Below are 23,141 nucleotides of genomic sequence, written 5' to 3' on the forward strand. Positions count from 1 at the left end.
GGATACTCCTCCTGGTTTTATGGAGCTATCATGCTCTGTGACAGTTTGAATAAAAGAGATTTGGAGTTAGATTGTTAAATGTCTCCTTGAAAGAAACAACCTCCCTTACGATAGAAGAAGACTTTAAAAACAGCCAAAACATTAATCCTAAAATGATGGCGTTGTTAGGGATGGGTGATTAAGACTAATATGTGGATTCAGGTGTATTTGGTTTTGAGGGTCCCACTGTCCTGATGATCCACTCCACAACTAGGAATATCAGAAAGGGGGACTAGAATAAAATCAGTTACACTATACCTTGCAGGAATGGGGAGTGCTGTAACTCAAGATGGAAGTTTATGGAAGAACCAAGAAACTACCCTGGAAAGGTTTTAATACCTTGGAGAGAAGGGGGAAAGAGCTTCTGTCCTGCTCCTGTCTTCCCCTGCTAGAGGAATATGCTGGGGCTTGGAGACTCTTTACTAAGGAATTTCCTTAAAGTACAGGACAGATACACACTCTTCCCTATCCCCCCCCAGTCTGAGAGGCAGATCATGTCCTTAAAAACTAGTACATTCCATTGTCCTGGTGCATCTAGTCATCCTATTCCCTGGGGGTTGGAAAGAGAAGCTTTGTGTGACTGCTAATATGGTCACGTAATCTATGGTCAGTTTCACTAGTTTGGAAGGCCAGTGGCTTGCTCAGGCGCCCAAAGTCCACCATAGCCGCCAGGTTAGAAAACTTGTTTTGTGAAAATGAGAAATGGGGCAGCAGGCAGCGGTGCTGACAGCTCCGGGACAGATCATGCAGCCACACTGCATCAATCCCCGCCTAAGGAGCCCAGGATGGCTCCCTGCCTGGGTAACCTCTCACTATCCAGCTGCCATGGAGATTTGTGGACCGGGCCAAGGAACTGCCTGTGGCAGTCTCCCATTGGGGCTTGGAACACGATTAGCGGGATCACCAGTGGCTCTGCAGCAGGCACAGGGGTTTCTCAGCATAGGTGGGAGAGATGGATTGAAACCCTTGGCCTGGTTCCCACCAACACTACTCTAGAGCAGGCTCCATTTCCGGTACTAGGCCAGGCCAGGTCAGGTGAGGGGGGCATGAGAACTCTCGCCCTCGCTCCTTCTCCCCCACCCCGATCTAGTCCGCCAGTATCCCACAATCCTCTCTGTCTTCTCTCTTGCTTTCAAGATGGCGTTGTTGGGGGCTCCGCGGAGCCTGGCGGCTCTCGCCGCCTTCCATCGGCGCAGGCTGCTGGCAGCTTCCCTGCTCCGGCAGCCGGCGGCCTGCGTCCACGGCTGGACAGCCGGCAGCGGGCTGAAGCGGAGCCAGCCCTCCCCGCGGATCTATCAGGTGCGGCGGGGACCGGGCGCTAGCGGGGAGGACACGGCGGGAGCCGGGGGAGCGCCGGGCAAAGGGAGGAGAGGGGTCTGTGGGGCGGGCAGGGCTCACGCAGGCTCGAGTGGGGGATAGTCGGCAGTGGGGAGCAAGGGGCTGGGGGTGCGAGGGGCAAGGCCGATGGGGCTGGGCCCCTGGGGAACAAGGGGGCTCGCTCGTCGGCATGGGACTGCTGCTTGGCGCCCCTGTGGGGAAGGGGCGCTGGGGTCAGGATTGCAGGGGACGGGGCAAGGACGCAGGGCTGAGGGCAGCAGGGGCAGAGGAGGCTAGGGCCAAGCAGGTAGTGAGTTTCTGTATAGGGGTGTTGGGCGTTTTTAGGGGAATTTGGTGCCCTGCGTGTTTCTGCCTTTTTTTTACTGATAAACCACGGCTGGTGGGAAGGTTTAGTTTGTCCTTTTCCTTCTGAGCCTCCTTTGCTCTGTTACTGCTTTCAACAGTGTTTTTTTTTTAATTGCTTTTTTTTTTTCCTTGGGTCTCTTCATTCTATTGCCCTGTAGTTTTCCAGAATTTTTTTTGTAGCCGCATATTTTATGTGTGAGTGGATGAATGTACAAAGCCTAAGAACGGCCATAGTGGGTCAGATCAGAGGTCCGTCTAGCCCAGGGTTTCTCAAACTGGGGGTTGGGACCCCTCAGGAGGTCATGAGGTTATTATATGGGGGTCACGAACTGTTAGGCTCCACCCCAAACCCCGCTTTGCCTCCAGCATTTATAATGGTATTAAATATATTTTAAAGTGTTTTTAATTTATAAGGGGGGGGTCGCACTCAAAGGCTTGCTGTGTGAAAGGGGTCACCAGTACAAAAGTTTGAGAACCACTGATCTAGCCCAATATCCCGTGACAGTAGCTAATGCCAAGTGCCCCAGAGGGAATGAACAGAACAGGTAATCATCAAGTGATCCACCCACCCCCTGTTGTCCATCCCCAGCTTCTCATTTCTGAGTCAATTTGTTTTCCCTATGCTCCACCCCCGACCATCATGTAATCAATAATTGTACCTCATAAGGTTATTCTGGTGAAGAAAATTTAAGTGAAGTCGACAAAGTGGGGAACTTGCCGGAGCTAGAGCTAAGATCAAGTGTAAGTAGTCTCTTGGTCTACACAAGGCCGTGATCAAGTGTTTTGATGTTTTTGGTCTTTTGGCCTCGAGGTGAAAACCTTGTCTGTGTTTCTGGGACCTTGAAGTGAAAATTTTTTCTAACTTATATCTGTTCTTATCCGTTTAATATCTGATATGTTCTTTATTTGTGAATGTAGGGAGACCTGAGTAGACAGTTGTTGCTTATTCTGTAGTGGGTAACTGAGGACCTAGTACTAATTACACTGGCTTGAACAGATTTGGGCCTTCTGACAGCCATGTAAATACTGTGTTCTCTATTATATTTATATCTGTGGCTGTTAATTTTGATGCACTTTTAGTTCTGTTTTTAAAACAAAGTTGGAAGCTTTCTGAAGTAATAATAACTGATTTTTTAATTGTGAAGTGTTTATAACTTAAACAAATATTTAAAACAAAGTTTTGTTCAGGGTGGATTTGGTTCAATCATGGATTTCTACATAAAAGTGCATTCTGCAATATGCTGCTCAAACAGTTTCACTTTTTTCTACTGTCTCTCTCTCCCTTCTCACATTTATCTCCAGATGACTTCTCCTTGTCCAGATCTATTCTTCCCCCCACCAATCTTCTATTCATTGAACTTTTTGAAACTGCACTTTTAGAGAGGGGTAAGGGATTGACTCTGTGTACACAAATTTGCAGAGGGACAATAGGATTGAGGTCTGTTATTTCTCACCTCTATGTATTTATTTATTTTAAAACGTTTTTGCTGTTAACAAGCATGTTATCTCTGGAGACACAAATCCATGGTGATTAACTCAAAAAATTAATCGCAATTAAAACTGATTAATTATGATTATTTTTTTAATCACACTGTTAAACAATAGAATACTAATTGAAATTTATTATTAAATATTTTGGATGTTTTCCACATTTGCATATATGTTGTATTCTGTATTGTAATTGAAATCAAAGTGTATATTATTTTTGATTATTTGCACTGTAAAAATGCTAAACAAAATAAATTGTATTTTTCGATTCGTCGCATACAAGTACTGAAAGTGCAACTTACAAATGTAGATTTATTTTTTTGTTCCATATCTGCACTCAAAAAGAAAACAGTGTAAAACTTCAGAGGCTACAAGTCCATTCAGTCCTACTTCTTTTTCAGCCAATTGCTAAGACAAACAAATTTGTTTACATTTACAGGAGATAATGCTGCCCTCTTCCTATTTAAAATGTCACCAGAAACTGAGAACAGGCATTTGCATTGCACTTTTATAGCTGGCATTGCAAGGTATTTACGTGCCAGATATAAAACATTTATTAAAGCTAATGTTAAAATTATATACTATACAGGTTGAGAAAAGTGTGTCTGTACATCTGGGTATAGTGCTTAGATTATCCACAAATACAATGTTTGTTTTTAAAATCATAAGATACATATAGTGCATAATCAGCAATAACCCAAATTTAGGTGAATAGATTTAGCAATACAGTTTAGATATTAGAATCTGAATATTCGGGTACATCACTCATGAAAAGTTATACAGAGATTTGGTTATGGAAAGCAAAGTATATCAATGAACCTCAGTAATTGAGAATTAAACATTCGTATGCCCCTTCATGCTTCGGCCACCATTCCAGAGGATGCACTTCCATGCTGATAACGGTTGTTAAAAAAAAATGCGTTAATTAAATTTGTGACTTAACTCCTTCAGGGAGAATTGTATGTCCCCTGCTCTGTTTTATCCACATTCTGCCATATATTTCTTGTTATAGCAGTCTCAGATGATGACCCAGCACGTGTTAGTTTTATGAACACGTTCACTGCAGATTTGACAAAATGCAAAGAAGCTACCAATGTGAGATTTCTAAAGACAGCACTCAACCCAAGGTTTAAGAATCAGACGTTCCTTCCGAAATCTGAGAGGGACGAAGCATGCTTTCAGAAGTCTTAAAAGAGCAACACTCTGATACGGAAATTACAAAACCCGAACCACCAAAGAAGAAAATCAACTTCTGCTGGTTGCATCTGACTCAGATAATGAAAATGAACATGCGTCGGTCCACACTGCTTTGTATCCTTATCGAGCAGAACCTGTCATCAGCATGGACACATGTCCCCTGGAATGGTGATTGAAGCATGAAGGGACATACGAAACTTTAGCGCATCTGGCACGTAAACATCTTGCAACGCCGGCTACAACAGTGCCATGCGAATGTCTGTTCTCCCTTTCAGGTGACGTAAACAAGAGGCGGGCAGCATTATCTCCTGCAAATGTAAACAAACTAGTTTGAGCAATTGGCTGAACAAGAAGTAGGACTGAGTGGACTTGCAGGCTCTAAAATTTTACATTGTTTTATTTTTGAATGCATTTTTTTGTACATAATTCTACATTTGTAAGTTCAACTTTCATAATAAAGAGATTGCACTATAGTACTTGTATTAGGTGAATTGAAAAGTACTATTTCTTTTGTTTTTTTACAGTGCAAATACTTGTAATCAAAGATAAATATAAAGTGAGCACTGTATACTTTGTATTCTGGGTTGTAATTGAAATAAATATATTTGAAAATATATGTAGAAAATACCAAAAATATTTAAATAAATGGTATTCTATTATTGTTAAACAGTGTGATTAATCATGATTTTTTTTTAATTGAGCGATTAATTGTGATAAATTTCTTAAATCCCTTGACAGCCCTACTATAATTCCTTAAATTATTTGTGCCCTGATAAGGAGAGAGGCCATCTCTGAGGTTATGGCCCTGTCTAAACTGTGAACTCAGATTCTAACTCTCTCAGGCTTTTAAACACAAGTGTATAAAAAGTAAAAGAACTTTTAAAAAACAAAAATATGTAACTAGTTGTGACCAGTTCTAGGAGTCTGTATTTAAAAAAAAATCAAATCCTTTCACACTGGCTAGTAGGTTACCAACCCAAACCACACTCGTACTCAAAAAGGAGTAAAACAGTCTACAGTAAAAGCTTATTTATCCAGCATGTTGGGGAAATGGGGGGTGCTGGTAAGTGAAAAATTCCGGTTAACTAAGGGGGAGGGAGTTTGGGTGCGGCAGGCAGTGCAGGGTTGGGGCATGGGAGGGGTATGGGACGTGGGCTCTGGGAGGGAGTTTGGGTGCGAGAGGGGGCTCGGGGCAGGGGGTTGCAATGAGGAAGGGGTTTCAGGGTGCCAGATCTGGGGGGCACTCACCTGGGGTGGCTCCCTGCAAGCGGCGAGCTGTCTCTGCTTTTCCTAGGCCAAGGTGTGGCTCTGTGCGCTGCCCCCGCCCCAAGTGCTGGCTCTGCAGCTTTCTTTGGCTGGGAACCACAGCCAATGGGAGCTGCAGGGGTGGTGTCTGCATGTGGAGGCAGTGCACAGAGCTGCCTAGCTGTGCCTTCGCCTGGGAGCAGCAGGACCAGGTTGCCGCTTGTGGGGAGCCGCCCAAGGTGAGCACCACCCGGCATCCTGAAACCCCTCCCAAGTCCCAACCACCTGCCCCAGTTCCCCGCACCTAAACTCCCTCCCAGAACCTGTGTCCCATGCCCCAGCACCCAGCCCTGCTCCCCCTTCCACACTCTGAACCCATCATGTCATTCCTACGCCTAGGAGCAGCAGGGACATGTTGCCACTTCCGGGGAGCCACGCGGTGCCAGGTAGAGAGCCTGCCGGCCCGGTGCCTATCAGGCTATAAACTGGACTTTCTATGAAGATTAGAAATGCTGGTTTTTAGAGTGTTTTGGTTGGTAACACAGCTTTTACTGTATTATAATGTCTGCTGTTGTATTTAATTATAACTACCATCTTTGTTTAATACATTTTAAAAATGTGTTGAGCTTGTTGAATAGTAGAAAAATACTTACTGAATGTATAATTTGATAGAATAGTATTTGACCAGCTGTTAAAACTGGTTGATTGAGTTAATATTTACTTTGATTTTTTCACTTAATCATAGGACTGGAAGGGACCTTGAGAAGCTATCTAGTCCAGTCCCCTGCACTCATGGCAGGACTAGGTATTATCTATTAAAATAATGTTGAAAGTTTGCCAAATACTGTTTTACACCTCTCTTCTTTCTTGCCATCACATGACTTTTTTTAGTATAGTTCATGGTGTATTTTCCAGAGAATATTATAATTTTTACATATTTATTATTGCTATTTATAAAATATTGTAACACCAATCATAGCGGATCTAGTTTTAATTTTTTTAAAGCAAATCATCATAAAAGCTGCTGTAATGTAGACTGGCTGAAAACCTATTTACAGTCTAACTCCCTGTTGTTAACTCTATTAAAATCAGAATTTTGCCCTTCAGTGTTAAAGATTAAATTCAGTAGCAGCCAGAGTAACTATAAAAAGGAAAAAAGGCAACCGTTAAGAGTGTCTGCTAAAAGGGCCAGGAAGCCCTGTGGTAGCTAATTTTCTTTTACAAGCACCACTCTGTAATACAGTAATTCCAGTCAGATGCTAGCGTAACCCTGCTTATGAAACACAGTTAAGATTTAGTCTACAAATTGGAATAGTTTTTAACTGGGTTAAGGGACAATCTTGTTTAGCTACAGCTGAGAGAAAATCAGAATTTCTGCCTCAGAGGAAATTCTGATATTTCAACAATTGTGTTTTGCCCTGAATTGAAATGAAAGATCAAAATATCAACATTTTTAATGAAACAAAGTCTGAAAAAATTTAACTGTAGAATTGTTGAAATAAGTTCTTGTTAATTTCAATTTTAAATAGGTTTATTTTTATGGTGGCCTATGCTAAGGCCTAAGCTTGCTATGATCCACTAAAATAATTAAAGTTAAATTTAAAAAAAAAATCAAGCAATATATGTTTGCTGCCGAAGTTTTAAAAGAAACTCAAACCACTGAACTCATGGAAGTCACTGGCTAAGCCCCTGGGACCAGAGTTTGAAGTGCTAAACCAGCTTTTGACAGCTGTCACCTTTTAGTGGGTGCAGAAAATATTTTATTCTTTTTCAGTTTATTCAGTCAGTTTAGTAAAAGGACTAGTTCATTCAAAGTTGAGAAACTGATTGGGAAAGCTTCTTTTCCTCTTTCAATCTGTAAATAAAAACAAGTATGAGTTCTAGTTCTAAAGTCTTGAAGGACATGGCAACCAGAAACAATAAATTCAACTTCTGATAATACTTCCTGATTTGATAAATCAATTAGTTTTAAATGCAGAACATGTTTTGATAAACTTATTTTTTCTCATGTATCCAGTACATTTAATCTAGCTTTATTTAACTAACTAAATAAATAAAATTCTGATTTTGTGCATTTTTAATTTAATTCCAATTTCCATCCAAATGCAGCTTGACAGATATCACAAGTAAAAAATGAATACTCTAATGAATAAGTATCACTCACCATTTTCTAACATAATCAATATGTAAAAATAAATTATCTGAATAAATGTATGTTAAAACTGATTAAATAAACATATATAGGTATAGTGTATCCTGCAGATTATTAAATAGTAGTTCCAAATTTAGTGTATAGGTTGAGATTGAGCTGAGTACCTGAAGTCTGTTAACTTCCGGGTAAGTCTGAATCCTTCCCATGCTATTACATATCACTTATGGCATGAACGATCCTCTATCATTCCTTCTTCAGCTGCCCAGTGGTATTCCTACTGTGGCACGAGCTCTGGCTTCATTATTAACTTATGTCCCAACTGTTACCATCTTTTCTGGATACTTTTAGAGATAATGGGCTGTTGCACTTTGACGAATCTCGGCATTTGTTATTCATTCCATTTAATACCTAGTATTTTTCTAAGGCATTTGCTTTCAAAGACATTTGGATATCTGTATTTTTTGGATTTCCAGCTTTCATATCCATGTGTTCAGACAGAAATAACATTTGAGTGGAAGATTCAGAATTTCATCTTTTAACTGTAGATTTTTGATGACCAAATCTTGTTTAAGGTAGTGTATGCAGCTGCTGCTTTGCCAATTCATGATACTATTTCTTTCTGGACATCCCTGTGGCTTGAACGTTACTGTCAAGGTATGCTAGTTGATTCACTTCCTGTATTCCTTTGCCTTCCAAAGTGATATTAGAATTGCGAGTTGCTGGAGTTCTCGTTGAATTTTTTTCTTCATAACTGATTATTAGCCTGGCCTTTTTGACAACGCTGGACAGTCTTTAGGTCTTTACTTGCATGTTGGTTGAGCTGTCACTGAGAAGACTTATGTCATTAGCAATATCCAGATCTTCTAATGTATTGTTGAGCCTTGTGATGCCTGTGTTGTATCCAGCTACGCTTTTTCTCATCAAGAAGTCAACAGCATTGCCAAGCAGTAACGGTGTGGAAAGGCTTCATTGTTTGATACCCGTTAAGTGCCTATCTGATTTTGAAATAAACTTCCCCTTTTAAACATGGGATTAAGAGATCTCTGTTGATAATCTACTGCATAGTTAACTTCTATGTGCTTCTTAAGTGCTAGAATACATATATTTTGGACATGTACTTTACCTTGGGTATTTTTAAAAGTATTTTCAGAAAGCAAATAATTTGTACTGGCTTTTTTCTAATTTGGTCAGCAGCATACTCTATTTTATCTACTTCTATTGCTGTTTTTTTGCATCTTGACATTTTCCATTCTTATCTCTATTTCCTGACATTTGTTCAGTAATTCTCTCTCCCTTTTCCCACACTTATTTATATCTTTAAAAAGTACATCATTCTATAACTTGCATAGGCATAATGTAGAAGGTGAAATCTAAACATCAAGTCACCTTTGAAGTCCAGACAATTCTTATTCCCTTCCATTAGAATTTTGTGGCCAAGTCCTAAATGAAAGTTCAGTTCCATTGAAACAATGAACTGTAACAGGGAAGCACCCCTCCCCCTGCTGCTGAAATGCCAGAGTGGTGCAGAAAATGCTTTGCTGTATTCTTGTGTTTATGTTGTCCAAAGACAACTGAGACAATCATTTACTCATATAGAGGTACCAGTTATATTACTAATATACAAGTCAAAATTCCTGCTCTCCGCTATGGATATCTTTGGTAATACATTCCAGTAGATGTTGCAAAGTAACTTTTCTTTTCTCTCTCTCTTTTTTTTTTTTTTTGGTTCCCAAATAAAATTCTTGGTAGTCTGTTTCCATTTATGAGCCAATCAAAATTGTAGAAATGCAAAGCAGAATTGTAAAGTAAGAGTATTTTGAACACATCTCAAATGTTACTGCATCTAAATGTTAAAATGAATGAACGATCCTTGAAAAACTCTTGAGTAGCTATTATTTCAGTTTGATAATAATCTTAAACCTATATTTATTGCAGAAGTACATTATTTGACTAGCTTTTCATTACCATTGGTTCTGATTAAATGCCTGTGACAGACATAATTCTATCACAGACCAGAATAAAGTTCTTATTATTTGCTTAGATCGATAAAATGGCTGGACGGAAATAAATTAAATGACAAAAGACTATGTTCAGATGATGATAGGGGTCTTGTTTTTAAACTTGTGCAAGACAAGAAATTCAGAGGTAAGGCAGAAACTTGGTCCATATCCTGTCCTTTTGTAATGAGGTACTGCAGCACTATTCTAAAACCTGTGCAATATTTATGCACAATGGATTTAAAACAAAAAATAAAATGAATTCATCAACTTGAAACATTCATTGTTGGTCTATTTTGAATGATCTTGAAAAGTTACATCTTTAGAAGATTTTTAACAGGAAGATGATTTCAAAGAGTGATGCATAAGTGGGAATGTAGTCTTAGGCTTTTTGCTTTGTAGTGAAGTAGGCATACATTTTTAGTTAATGAAATGAGTGTGATGTGGCATGATATCTTGCAAAAGCCTCCAGATTACCAAGTGATAAAAAACTGCCATCTGTGTCAGTGGTTCTCAAACTTTTGTACTGGTGACCCCTTTCACATAGCAAACATCTGAGTGCGCCCCCCCCCAAATAAATTAAAAATACTTTTAAATATATTTAACACCATTATAAATGCAGGAGGCAAAGCAGGGTTAGGTGTGGAGGCCGACAGCTCGCAACCCCACCCCCCCCTGTAATAACCTCGTGACCCCCTGGGAGGGTCCCGACCCCCAGTTTGAGAACGCCTGGATGTATTGCATAGAGTAACCTCATCAGACTTTCATTTCTGTCATTACCTTACAGTTTGTAAGCAGTCCACAACTGTTCAAAAAAACCCCAAAACTATTATTATTCTGACCCTTGTATTGTTGAGTGAGATTGAGTTTAGGCAATCGGTGTGACGCTTGAAGAACTAGTAAAGGAAGGAATAATTAATCTAAAGCACTATTTTGTTTATTCGTCCAACTTTTTTTTAATAATAATTTGTTATTGTAATGCCAAGGATCTGTAGTTACGGACCAGGACCTCATGGTCTAGATGCTGTAGAAACACAGAACAAAAGATGGGCATTCACCCAAAGAGTTTATAATCTAAGTATAAGACGAGAGATGGTCACAGACAGATGGGGGAGCGTAAAGAAGCAATGAGACAATATTGTCCATCACCATAGGTAGTACATATCTGTGTGCCAGAAGCTGGAAATGGGTGATAGGGGCAGGATCGGTTGAGGATTACCTATTCTGTTCATTTCCTCTTGGGCACCTGGCACTGGCCACTGTTAGAAGACAGGATACTGAGCTAGATGGTCCTATGGTCTGACCCAGTTGGGCCATTCTTATGGTCTCAGCACATTATCTGTTGTCAAGTTTTTGTAGAACTCACAGAAAAAGTGAGTTTTAAGGAGGGATTTGAAATGGCTTTCAGGATGTTTACAGGGAACTCCTCCTAAGCGTGAGGGGCAGCATAGGAGACAAGCACAAAAGTGCTTGTTTTAAAATACTGTATAACAAGTGAGCAATGGAGGCTGGCATCAGGCAGGAGTCAAACTCTTTATACTGAATGAGCGATGATAGGTAGGGTGGGTGTAGGCCTTGAAGAACCTTGAAAGTAAAGACATTAATGCATGTTTTAGCAACTTCTGCAAGAACTGTCACTCCCCACTCACGTTACTTTAAAAATAGAAAAAGGCTAGGGTTAAATATATGGGGAAAAGGCAAGGCTAAAAGTAATAAAGCAAGGTTTAAACCTTAATAACTTATCATTAGTTCCACATTATTAAAATGTTTGCCCATCACCACCCTCATTATTTTGCATTCATGTTGTATTCATTTCCCTCAACTTGAATTTTTTTTCTTTCTTTAGTTGTAAGTTCTTTAGGGTAGAGCAGTATTTGTATGTATGTTGTGCATTGTCTAGCCCATGGGGATCTATTTTAATTGAGACATTTGGGTGATACACGAATACAAATAATAGTGATTCATGTCTCCAGTCTCTCACCTACCTAGTTCAGTAGCTGTTCAGAGGCTTGTTGCTTCAAAACAGAGTGCAAAAAGATGTTAACTTTTGCATCCTGGAGAGAGGAATGGATTCTAAGGGGAAAACAGACATAGTAAATAATTTTCTTAAGCCTCTTCTATGCACAGCATAGTGTGGAACTGTGTCCAGACTCCAAACCTTAACATTGAGATTAATTTTGTTTCCACAAATATAACTTCTCCATTTCACCCTTCCAAGTGCTTCCTGTCAGAGCTCCTGTTTGACTTATGACATCTGCTGGATATTACTACCGGTAAAGACCAAAATGTTGGCCTACGTAGTGAGCTTGAAAAATGACCCAAGTAAATGGAAATGCAGTCTTTAGGGAGTTTAGGACCATTCCCAAAGCAGTTTACCTGAAACAAAGCCTATAATAAAAAAGATTATTCAGTCTAGAAGAAACATAAAGGGAATAAAGAATATGATCAGAAAGAGCAGCAGTCCTGCGACTAAGGCAAATTGTTATATGATTAATCTGGATGAGTCAAGTAGTATGCTTAGGGGTTCCCTTCAAAGTCCACGTTGTCAACAGTAAAAGTAAGACCATGTACGTTACTGGAAAGTAGAACTGCAAAAAGCAGAAATAGACTAACTTCAATTTTCCTCAATTTTTCTTCTTATCTTGCTGTTCCAGGTACAATGTGGAATATGTGATAAGATCTACATTTTTTTCATTCATACAAGAGTGTTTTTTTTTAAACTTGCTTTCTATAGCTCTTGGTTTCTAATAAGCAGTCACAACAAAGATTAATGACTGAAGGTGCTATTTCAATTAAATTTATTTGTTTGTTTTTGTCACCTGTTCTAAGACCTCGTCTACACTACAAAGTTTACTGGTAAAACTTGTCTTCTGTTGGCACAGCCTTGCATGTGTCCACACCCAGTTTTAAGACCTACTGACAAAACTGACCTGCTGATGAAGCTAATTGCCCATGTCAGGTTCCTCAAAATCAGTCGTGTGTCCCCCCCAATACCATTTTCCCCCATAGCCTTGCAAATTTATGTAAAACACGTTATGCAGCAGTAACAAGAACATTTGGCTCTCTGAGATCCAGGCTATTCATAAGACATTGACCCTTTAATCTGCCGAACACATGCTCCACTGTGATCTTGCATATACTTAGGTGGTAATTAAATCTTTCCTTGTTCTTATCTTGGTGCCAGGTGTATGGTTTCATGAGTCAGGGAAGCAAAGGCGGGGCTGGGCATCTGAGAAACACAGTTTGTATTTTAGCCCCACCAATGTGAATATGCTAATCTGTGCTCGCATCTTTTCAAAAAGACCTGTATTCTTAAAGATGCAAGTATCATGCACCTTCCCTGACCACCCAGAATTAGAGTAATTAAAACATGACTGATGACCCACCCACACTTGCATAACCAGGGGGAAAATATTCCTTTCTCTTTATGTACTCAGAGACAAGGTTTTTGGAGTAAGGGAGAATTGCCTGTACGTTGCCCAGGATCAGTCCTGTGCAGCAGAACACACTTGGATTATCACCTGCGGATGGTTTAATGGACTGTGAAGTGATTTTTGATGGCCTCAGGCCATTTCCCAGTAGACATGTCTCACCAAAGAAACCAAATGGTGGCTGTTGAAGTTGTGGTGGAAATGTGTGAGGGAGTTCGGTCATCTGTCCAGAGAATGAAAGTGTCATCAATGTATATCACAGGTTTTATGGTGCATTTTCCCAAAAATTCTTGCTTCATGTCCCATGAAGAGGTTGGCATATTGAGAAACCATCTCAGTACCCGGGACTGTTCCCGTGGTTTGGACAAACTGTGTGGTGTTAAATGTAAAGTAGTGTGGGTGAGAATGAAATGGATTAGTTTGGTGACGTCTTTGAGGTGCATATCTGAGTATTGTCCATTGTCTTTAGGCAGGCTGTGATGCCATCACAGTGAGGATATTGGTGTATAGGAAAGGGACATACATGGTGGGAAGGAATGTGTTCTGAGGGAAATTGTTAATATTGTGGAGTTTCTGGAGGAAGTCGGTTGCGTCCTGGAGGAAACTGGCCCTTTATGCGGTGAGTGGTTTGAGATGGTTTGTGAGTCTTGATATTCCTCGGTAATGTGTGTTAACCCCTTATGCTTAACAACCTGTTCCACCTGTTTAGCTGTGACACGCTGGTTACATTTTCTAGATCTGAAGAAGAGCTCTGTGAAGCTCAAAAGCTTGTCTCTTCCACCAGCAGAAGTTGGTCCGATTAAAAAAAATATTACCTCACCCACCTTCTCTCTTAAATATACAGCATCAGCCAGCATAAGCCTTCTCTAAAAACTACAGATGAAACGAAGAGACATGCAATTACATTTTTCAGAACTGGTCTCAGATTTTCGGTGTCCAGCTTGAGAAGTCTTTTTCAGAGGTCCGAACGAGCTGCAGCTCTCATTTAAGTCAGTATAAACAGCAAAATAAGGAAAATTTGTCATCTTTCTGTTGTAATGTAAACTACTTAGCTGAAGATATTTTGGTAAAATGCATATAGCTTTAATTTTTAAAAGGTTATTTTTGATGGCCCCTTCTACAATGGTGAAACAACTTTTGCCATTTTTAAGAATCAGTCAATTTAAAAACAATCTCATGAGTTTCCTAATATAGAAATCCATGTATTTTTAAGCCATTAGTGGGTTCTGGTGTTCTTCATCAACATTTGTGCATGTCTTTTTAGAAGAGCCTTTCCGAAGGGATCACATTGATAACTAGCAACCTCCCTTGTGAATTTAATTCTTGTAATTATTGCTAAATAATAAAATTTCATCATATGAGGAAATGAAGTTATTCTCATGCAAAATTACTAATTTTAACCAATGTTCTCTTGAGTTTTATTTTTCTGCGTACAGAGTGACTGCCTGCCTAAGCTTAATATACTGAAAAGCCCAGTCTGATCAGTTGACTTCTCCCCATTCCCAAACTCTCATGCACTGTCTTCCATTCCCACTCTCCTCTTTCCCTCTCATCTAAATTCAATCCAACAATTATCATTCACTCTTTCTTTTCTCAGTGCATTTGCCACTCTTGTTTACTCCCACATATCTTCTCATTCACTGTTACAGTTGGCATTTACACTCATTCACTCAGATGCTTCTTTTAACTCTTTCCTTTCACTCTATCGCTTTCCTTCTCATTCACATTCTTCCTCCCATTCGTTCATATACACTCTTTCCTTGCTTCCTCCCTCCTATTACATTTTTTTCCTCTCTTGCTTTTAAGGACCCAGTATAACTCCCCAGGAAAGCCAGTGGTAAGATTCTCATATACTTCCTCAGTATTTGGATTCATTCCTAACATATCTTAGTTATGCAGGTAACCATTGGTCAAAAGTGGCAGCATAGCATAATGCTGTCTGGAATAGTTTGTTGGAAACTCAGCAGAAAAGTTTGTAAACATTAGATTTGACCTGGAACAAATGCTTCTTGGTAATCTTGATTGTTCTTTGCATTCAATGCTCTGATGTGTTAAACAAGATATTTATAACATTTAACAGTCATGACGCTGTAGGAATAGATAGTTTTCAAGTACAATCAATACTAAACCTATGTTTCATCACTGAAACTGTGTAGTATTGTATCCAAAAAATGGCACTAAAAGTATATTAATATTTCAAAGTCGAACATTCAGAAGTTAGGAAATGCCAGAATTAAGGTAGCCTGTGCAATTTGTGAAGTAAAAAACAAGCAGACATATTCAAAAACAAAGGGCCATCTTTGTATATCATAAAGGACCATAAAAAGGCACAGACATTTTTTCTTTGTGATATACTTCTGTTGATAGGAAGTCATGGTAGACTGAAAGCACTGGAGACTGAAGTCTGCTATCCGGGGAGCAGGTACAGCATGGAAAGCAGCAATACAAACTTATGTCCTACCTCCCTAGGTTGCCTCAACACTGTCTATTCCTGACTGCTGGGCGGGGGCTGCCCATGCTAGTTTAATCTTTGGCCTCCATGCTGATACCGAATTTTTCAAAGAGAAGCTTGAGAGGAAAGATAGTCTATCCGTAAGACATAGGATTGGGACTCAAGAGAACTGGAATTCCCAGCTCCCTCACAGATATTTCTGTATGACCTAAGACAAATCCTGTGAGCTCTGTGCTTCCATTCCTTTATCTGTACATTGGGATCTTTCCCTAATTGCAGAGGTGTTGTATGGCTTATTTAAGTAATGTTTAATTGAAAGGTGCTATGTAAGTTTAAATTATCATTATAAGAGGGCAGTTTTTCCCACTCTACAGAGAGTGAGTAGAAAAGAAGAGCAGGGCTGGGAGGCAAAAGAAAGCGGTATAATCCTAGAGCCACCTCTTTTCCCCCCCCTGCATATGTGTTTCTGCAGCAGTAGATAAAGCAACAGGTGGTTTGTTTAAAACAAAAAACAAAAAAAAATGTTTTCTTCCTGTTTCCTTGGCAGCCTCTAATACATCTGGCCATGGGTCAGTTTATACATAGGGGCTGCCTCTTCAACAGTCCAAACTGAGGGAAGGTAGGATCTGTCCTGAGACAGGACAGCCCTGACATTAGTTATTTCAACGAAAATAGAAACTCCTGTATTAAGGAAATGTAATCTAGGAGAGCTGCAATAAAAGCTTGTAAATAAACACTTCTTTACATATACTCCACAACTGAGTTTGTAAAATTTGTGTAATACAAAGAAAATCATTAATTTAAATGTAATTTAATGTAATTGTTTTTGGGAATAGAAATGAGATTGATTTTGTCTACAAAAGATCATGCACATTTACTGCACTATATAAACAATCTAGCTCTTTCTCAGAATGGTGGCTGTGAATTTTTTTCCCCCATAGGTGGTTATAGCTCCACACCCCTCTACTCCCATGAACACACTATGAGCAAAAACATTCTGGATTTAATATTTAGTGTTCATATGCTTGATCACTCTGAATGTTAATTTACATGCTTCTTGCAGACCTAAACAGGAGATTATAGCATTGCTTTTGAGAGGTTCCAGTCTTAAGTATTTGAGACAACCCCATAGTGGGCAATTGTTCCTCAGCCCCAAGGGTAGCTTGGAGCCCACTGCCGTGCAACGTGGGCTAGGGGTCGGCGCCTGTGGCCAGTGCTCGGGACTGGAGCCGGGACCCAGTGCCTGCTGCCATGAAGCTGGAACCAGGGTCTGGAGGCTGAAGCCCCACAGCTGGAGGCCAGGGCTGCATGGCCAGAGGCGGGGGGGTCAATACCTGCTGCCCTGCGGTTGGAGCCTGGGGCTGCATAGTCAGGTTCCTGAAGTCCTGCTGCTGGAGCCGGCTGCCCAACCCCCCCCCCCCCCCCTTCCCCAGGGTGGGTCAAGAACTCACTTTGCTCCTGCAGCGTTGTGCCCCACCTCTCTCCAGAGGCGGTGGCAGGGTGGCACATCCAGGAGCAACCAGGAGGGAGGGGAAGGGGCCGATGCTTTGCGCACGCCGCCCCCCCTTCCCCAGTCACAGCCCAGGAGGGTGTCGTGGACACACGAAAAGCCCCTGGTGGCTACATGCAGCCACGGTGGCCACATTTGAGAAACGTTGGTTTAATCCAAACAAGAAGGCAGTGTTAACAGATTTGGGCAAGCAGTCATGAGTGCTGTCCTAACTTAATCACTGCACCTGAATTAGGGAGTTCGGCTGCCATTTGTAGCATAAATATGCAAATTAGGGGTGGTACATCTTGGTCTGCTGCTGGATGCCCAGGTAGTGGCTGTTGCCACGAATGCTTTTTTTTTTTTTTTTTTTAAAAGGTATCTGTACTCTTATTACAGCTTCTGCTACAGTTAGATTAGATTGCTGTAATGTCTCTATATGTGGTTATGCACAGAGACCACTTGGAAACCGAAGCTAGTACAGAATGCCATGCATGGCCTGTTTATGGGATGGAGAGCACACCACATCAGAGCAATAGGGTCTGCTCTTGTTTCTGTTGACATCAATTTATAGAGCCCTAAATGGTTTGACACCTGGTTACCATTGAAATTGTTTCTGTTCCTATGCCATGCTTCCTCAGTTGGTCTGTGGAAGTGCTTGAGCTCTTGTCGATATAAACAGAAGGTGGCTACTTGGAGGGAGTTCTTTGTGGAGGATGGCTGTCTCTGTGAAGAGTTTATTATAAATCTAAAGAAATATCAAATGTCTGCCAAGATTTGAGTTTTTTTCCTGCTGCTGTAGCAGTAACACATTTCAGTTGCACAGTAAAAACACATCTACGGTGATAAGATCCATCTTCATTGGCAAGACCAAACAGTCTCTTAATCATATGAGGACATTACAGTGTTGCAACTGAGATGGGACCTTCCGAAGGCTTTGTTCCCAATGGGATCAGACTTATGCTATTTATGACCATGATTAAACAAAGTTGTTGGAAACAAATTTCTAGTGCTGTTTCCATGACCACCGTGGACAGGTTTTTGTGTGTGTCAGAGCATGGATTTCAAACACAGTTGTATAGGCAACCACAGGTTTGAGTATTTGACATGATTTGGCTTGTTATATACTTATTTAAAGAGACCATGTCAACTTGCAATCTCATCAGTTTAAAACGAGAGTTAAAACTAGTTACAGATACTATTACTGCGCTGGGGGCTACCCCTGCCAACTTCTGTGATCTTGCTTCCTATTTGAAACATAAAATGATAAATTCTCTTTGTGAATGTTGATGTCAGTGGCGGTTGCTTGGGGCTTAGCACTTCTGAAAATCAGACCACTTATTTAGGAGCCTAACTTTAGGCATTCATTTTTGAAAATGTTGACCTCTATGACTGGGTGCTTAGGATTTCCAGTACCACATTAGACCACTGGCATGTCAGATTTATTAGCTTGTCTCTGTGTACTGCTTTATAAAGATTGGCTGGAGAGAGGGGTGGATTCTGCAGGGAATGCCTTGAAAAATTGACTGTTAAGACTGAAAGCTATTCTGGGCAGGAACGTAGGCTTCTAAGTCATTGAAGCACTTTTGCAAAGTTTACCCTAAGTTCTATTGAAAGTCATTACGACTTGCATGTTTTTGAAAATTGTACATTTTTACCTTTTATCTTATTTTGACCCTTTATCTCATTTCTTATTCTCTTATATAGTGAGTGCCTTGCCCACCCATCATGCTAAGCAATAGTTGGAAAATTGTTTGCAAAAACTGTTATGCTTAAAGATCAGCATGTCTTCGTGTCCTTTAGTCAAGACTCTAATGCTAGAAACATGGATGTCATGCTGACACTTTTCATAAGCACTACAGCATAAATCTGAGACAAACTCCTTGGTGTATCAACCCCATGTTCCAGTAAACTCTTGGGTTGCAAACAGGATATTCTCATAGAGATTTAAAGAAAACCATGTTTTACTTTTCTCTGCTGAGGTGTGGTGCTGGAATGGATCACATTGGCGTATATGAATGGCATGCATAACTAGAAAGCCATTTTCTACATTAAGTGCCATAAGTGTGTGATACATCTTTAAAAATAATTAATAAAATGTTTAATTCCAAAAATACTTCATCCCATCCTATATGCAGGTGGCGCGGTGCCTCCTGCTGGTCCTCTCAGGGAATTAGCTCTCCAGCCCTCGGAGCGCCCTCTGCACGCTGGTGTCCTGCTTGTTTCCAGCCCTGTGTCCTTCCCAGACTCCGGTGCCCTTTTATCTTTGGGGTGCTGCCCCCGGCAATACCCCCACAGTCTCAGGGTCTCCCCCACCCAGGGGAACCCCCAACCCTCTATCCCCACCTTGCCTCAGTCGTGGGCTACTGCCAGTCATCATCAAGCCCCCGCTCCCTGGGGCAGACTGCAGTGTAAAAGCCACTCATTATAGGCAAGGGGATTCGGACCTACTGCCTTCCTCTACCTCCCAGTACCTCCATGGGCCTAGAACCAGGCCCTGCAGCCTGGGGAGTTGCCAGCCTGGAGCTCCCCTGCTCCTCTGGCCTTTCCCCAGCCCTGCTTCACTCCAGTACCCTTTAGGACTCAGGCAGCTAGGTCCATCTCCCTCCTCAGCTAGAGGGAGACTGTGCCAGCTCCTGGCTCACTGGCCTTTTTATAAGGGCCAGCTGTGGCCTGATTGGGGCGTGGCCCAGCTGCAGCTGCTTCCCCAATCAGCCATCCCCAGGCACAACCCTCTCCAGGGCTACTTTTAACCCCTTCTATTTTAGGAGCGGGGTAGCCACCCTGTTACAGCAGGATATAATACAATAAGATGTGTTAAAATGGGCAAGTATTATGTGGTGAAGAAGTTAGCTTCACTTGGTTGTTTTTCTTCAGCAATTTGTAATGTACTATGTGACTTAGGACAAGTGCAAAAAGAAGGTTTAAGGCAATGTGTAGAAAATATACAGAAGGCCATGCTGCTATTTGTTAAGGTTAAAAATGTTTTTCTTAAGAGTTCATTTTCTTGACGTTTGTTCTTTGCCTTGAGCCAATGACTGCTCTTTTGCTATTCTGCTGTACAGTATTGATCTATATTGTGCATGCTGTGCAGCTAGTATCGCAACAGAGCTGTAGGAGACTGGTTTATGGTGGAATACTAGCCAGGTGCTTTAGGAGTATCAGGACTGATTTCAGAAACAATCACTGGGGTAGAGAACGTATTTCCTGGCTGAAATATACCAGTTATGTTATGGAAGCACACTGAGTGCCCCCTGTCTGCTGTTGCCTGGGAGGACATTGGTCACCATTCTTATTGAAAGGAAGAGTGTAATGAAAACAGCCATCCAGGTTTAAGACTATTAGTTACTGTTTCTGTAGCATCCAAAGCGTTCTAGGAACTTCAGAAGGGTAGGCAGACAAGATCTGTGTCCTACAGCACTTAGAATACAGCGTTCCATGTGACAGCATCTGCTAGTAACCTATGTTATGCCTATGCAGATTCCCATATTTGTGAATAAATATGGTGTATTTTATATCCCATCTGAAAAAAATTGCAACCCAGTCATGTTCAGCTTCATAGCAGTGGCAGCCGTTCCCAGGCAGAGTTGTAGCTTTTGCTAGCCTTTTGGTCCAACGTACAAGCGTAGTATATGAGGTAAGAGGGAATGAAAACAAGGAGGGCAACAAGGATAAGAATAAAACATAATGGAAAACAGAACAAAAGGGGATATTTGAAAAGAATGCAAAGGCCATCTGAGAACAAAACAGAATGAGAAGAGAAGAAGGACTTAAGGGCTTTCAAGGAACAAAGGATCGGAAGCCTAGTGAGAGTGTGGGTGGAGATGGAGGAAAGGTTTGTTGACATTTTGCATTTTTAATAGTTGAAAGCAATTTATTTTGCACCTGCTCCCCACCAGTTGTTTTCATCTTATTTTTTCTTTGGTCACTTGTCAACCACTGTCTTTGTTTAGTTCTCGTGTTATGCATGTTTACACGAACTAGGTGAAATATTCCCTAAACACGAAGTATACACTCTTAATTACTCAATCCTCTCTTTTTTCTTCTTTCCTGCAGATTCCCAAGACATTCAGACAAGCTACATGGCAGAGTTTGGGGAGTGGCTATTCAAGACAATTATTAGATGCTGCAAAGGTAGGATTAAGCAGTCTTTCCTCCTCCTACTCTCTCAGGGCGGGAAAATTCTATCCCTTGAGCATCTTCCAATTTATGCTGCGTATTTTACATCCTTTATATGATTTCACCTTTTTATGATTTCTAAGTACTACTAGATAAATGGCAAATTATGTTTCTGCCTCTGGAAATGGAGAGAGAATCTCTGCTGAAATCTTGATAGTCTTCCCCCTTTGAAATGTCTTTCTAAATCTCTAAAAATCAGTGCCAACATAGTAATGTTTTCAGAAAGCTTTTAGAAATGTACTTGTAGCTTGTTGACATTCAAATTTATCCTGCGGTTTTATGTCTGACAATGTATGGAAATCTGAATTTTCTCAAATATGTAAAGCTTTATTACGCCAAAAATATGCTTAGCTTGTGGAGCATAAAGAAACTTTGAAAATTTATTGGCACCTCTGGGGGAGAGCAGTATGACAGGTTTTCATCTGTGTGAGGGTTGCTTTCTGTATCACTAATGTAAACATAAGGGAAATGTTTTTTTGTTTTTAGTCTTCGTCTGCTAATAATGACACAGAGAAATATGTAAAATTGTAGGATGTAGTAAGACCAGGAAATTCATCTAAATTCTCACCTCTTAATGTTACAGTTTGGCCTGGTCTACACTGGGGAGGGAGGGAGGGGTGTCGATGCTTACATGCTTACATGATACACAACTTCAGCTACAGGAATAGCGTAGCTGAAGTCGACATATCTTATTTCGACTTACTTCCAGTCCTCACGGTGCGGGATTGATGGCCGCGGCTCCCCTGTCAACTCCACTACCGCCGCTCGCCCTGGTGGAGTTCCGGAGTCGATCGGAGCATATTCGGGGATCGATATATCGCGTCTAGACGAGACGCGATATATCGATTGCTACCCGCCGATCCGGCGGGTAGTCTGAACGTACCCTTATATCCCACAATATGTCTCTTCTTTAAATACTCTTTAATTATTTTTGGTTATCATTTCAAATGCACCTAAGTGGTTTAGGAGCCTAAAACCCATTGCTGTTCAGTGGGATTTAAAAGCGCCTCACTGACTTAGGTGGTGGTTTTTTTTTAAATTTTACCCTTTGAGTTTATAAAAGTGAGTGACAGAAATGGAATTGTGAGTCAGGGACTTCTGAATTCTAATATATTAGATCATGCTACCTCTCATATACATTATATATGAGAGTCCATAATATTGCTTGGTAGCTTCCCCTTATATTTAGGTTGCCTAACTTTTTCCATTGTAAAAGATTCTTGCTACCTTTTTTTTTTTTTTTTTTTTTTTTTTTTTTTAAGACTCTCTACCTCCATTGTTTTCAGCAGGCCTTCAAAGTTAAGGAGAAATCACTCGGTTAGCAAAGTGACTTCTTTGTCCTATTAAATTCCATTCAGTTTAGCTGAATTATAAACTGTTAAATCATCATTTCCCGTTTCTCACTTGTATTCATCCGGAAAATTTTTCTAGTATGCTAAAATAACTGAACACGATTTTAAAAAACCCAAACCGGTTCACACTACCACTGCAGCACACAACACACTATACTGGCAATGTCTGGGAGCAGCAAGGAACTGGACCAGCCCGGACTACCTCAACCTGCACTCCTCAGACCTGGCATGTGGCCCCTGCTTCTTATCCCCCTTTTTGGGAGCACCATATGGGCCATGTAACTGAAGTAGTAGAACAGGGGTTCTCAAACTGGGGGTCACGAGATTATTACTTGGAGGGTCATGAGCTGTCAGCCTCCACCCCAAACACCACTTTGCCTCCAGCATTTATAATGGTGTTAAACATATAAAAAAGTATTTTTGATTTATAAGCGGGG

General features: G+C 40.8%; 1 protein-coding gene across 1 annotated transcript in view; it reads left to right on the forward strand.

The window, feature by feature from the left end:
* Nucleotides 1-1,165: 1,165 nt before the first annotated feature.
* The window catches only part of ABCB7 (ATP binding cassette subfamily B member 7), a 70,234-nt gene continuing 48,258 nt past the window's right edge, over nt 1,166-23,141 (forward strand). The window contains exons 1-2 of the mRNA XM_054040000.1: nt 1,166-1,338; nt 21,230-21,307. Coding sequence (XP_053895975.1) covers nt 1,177-1,338; nt 21,230-21,307 — 240 coding nt within the window. The 5' untranslated portion in view covers nt 1,166-1,176. The remainder of the gene's footprint in view (nt 1,339-21,229; nt 21,308-23,141) is intronic.

This window comes from Malaclemys terrapin, chromosome 9 (genome assembly GCF_027887155.1).
Source record: "Malaclemys terrapin pileata isolate rMalTer1 chromosome 9, rMalTer1.hap1, whole genome shotgun sequence".
NCBI classification, from domain to species: domain Eukaryota; kingdom Metazoa; phylum Chordata; order Testudines; family Emydidae; genus Malaclemys; species Malaclemys terrapin.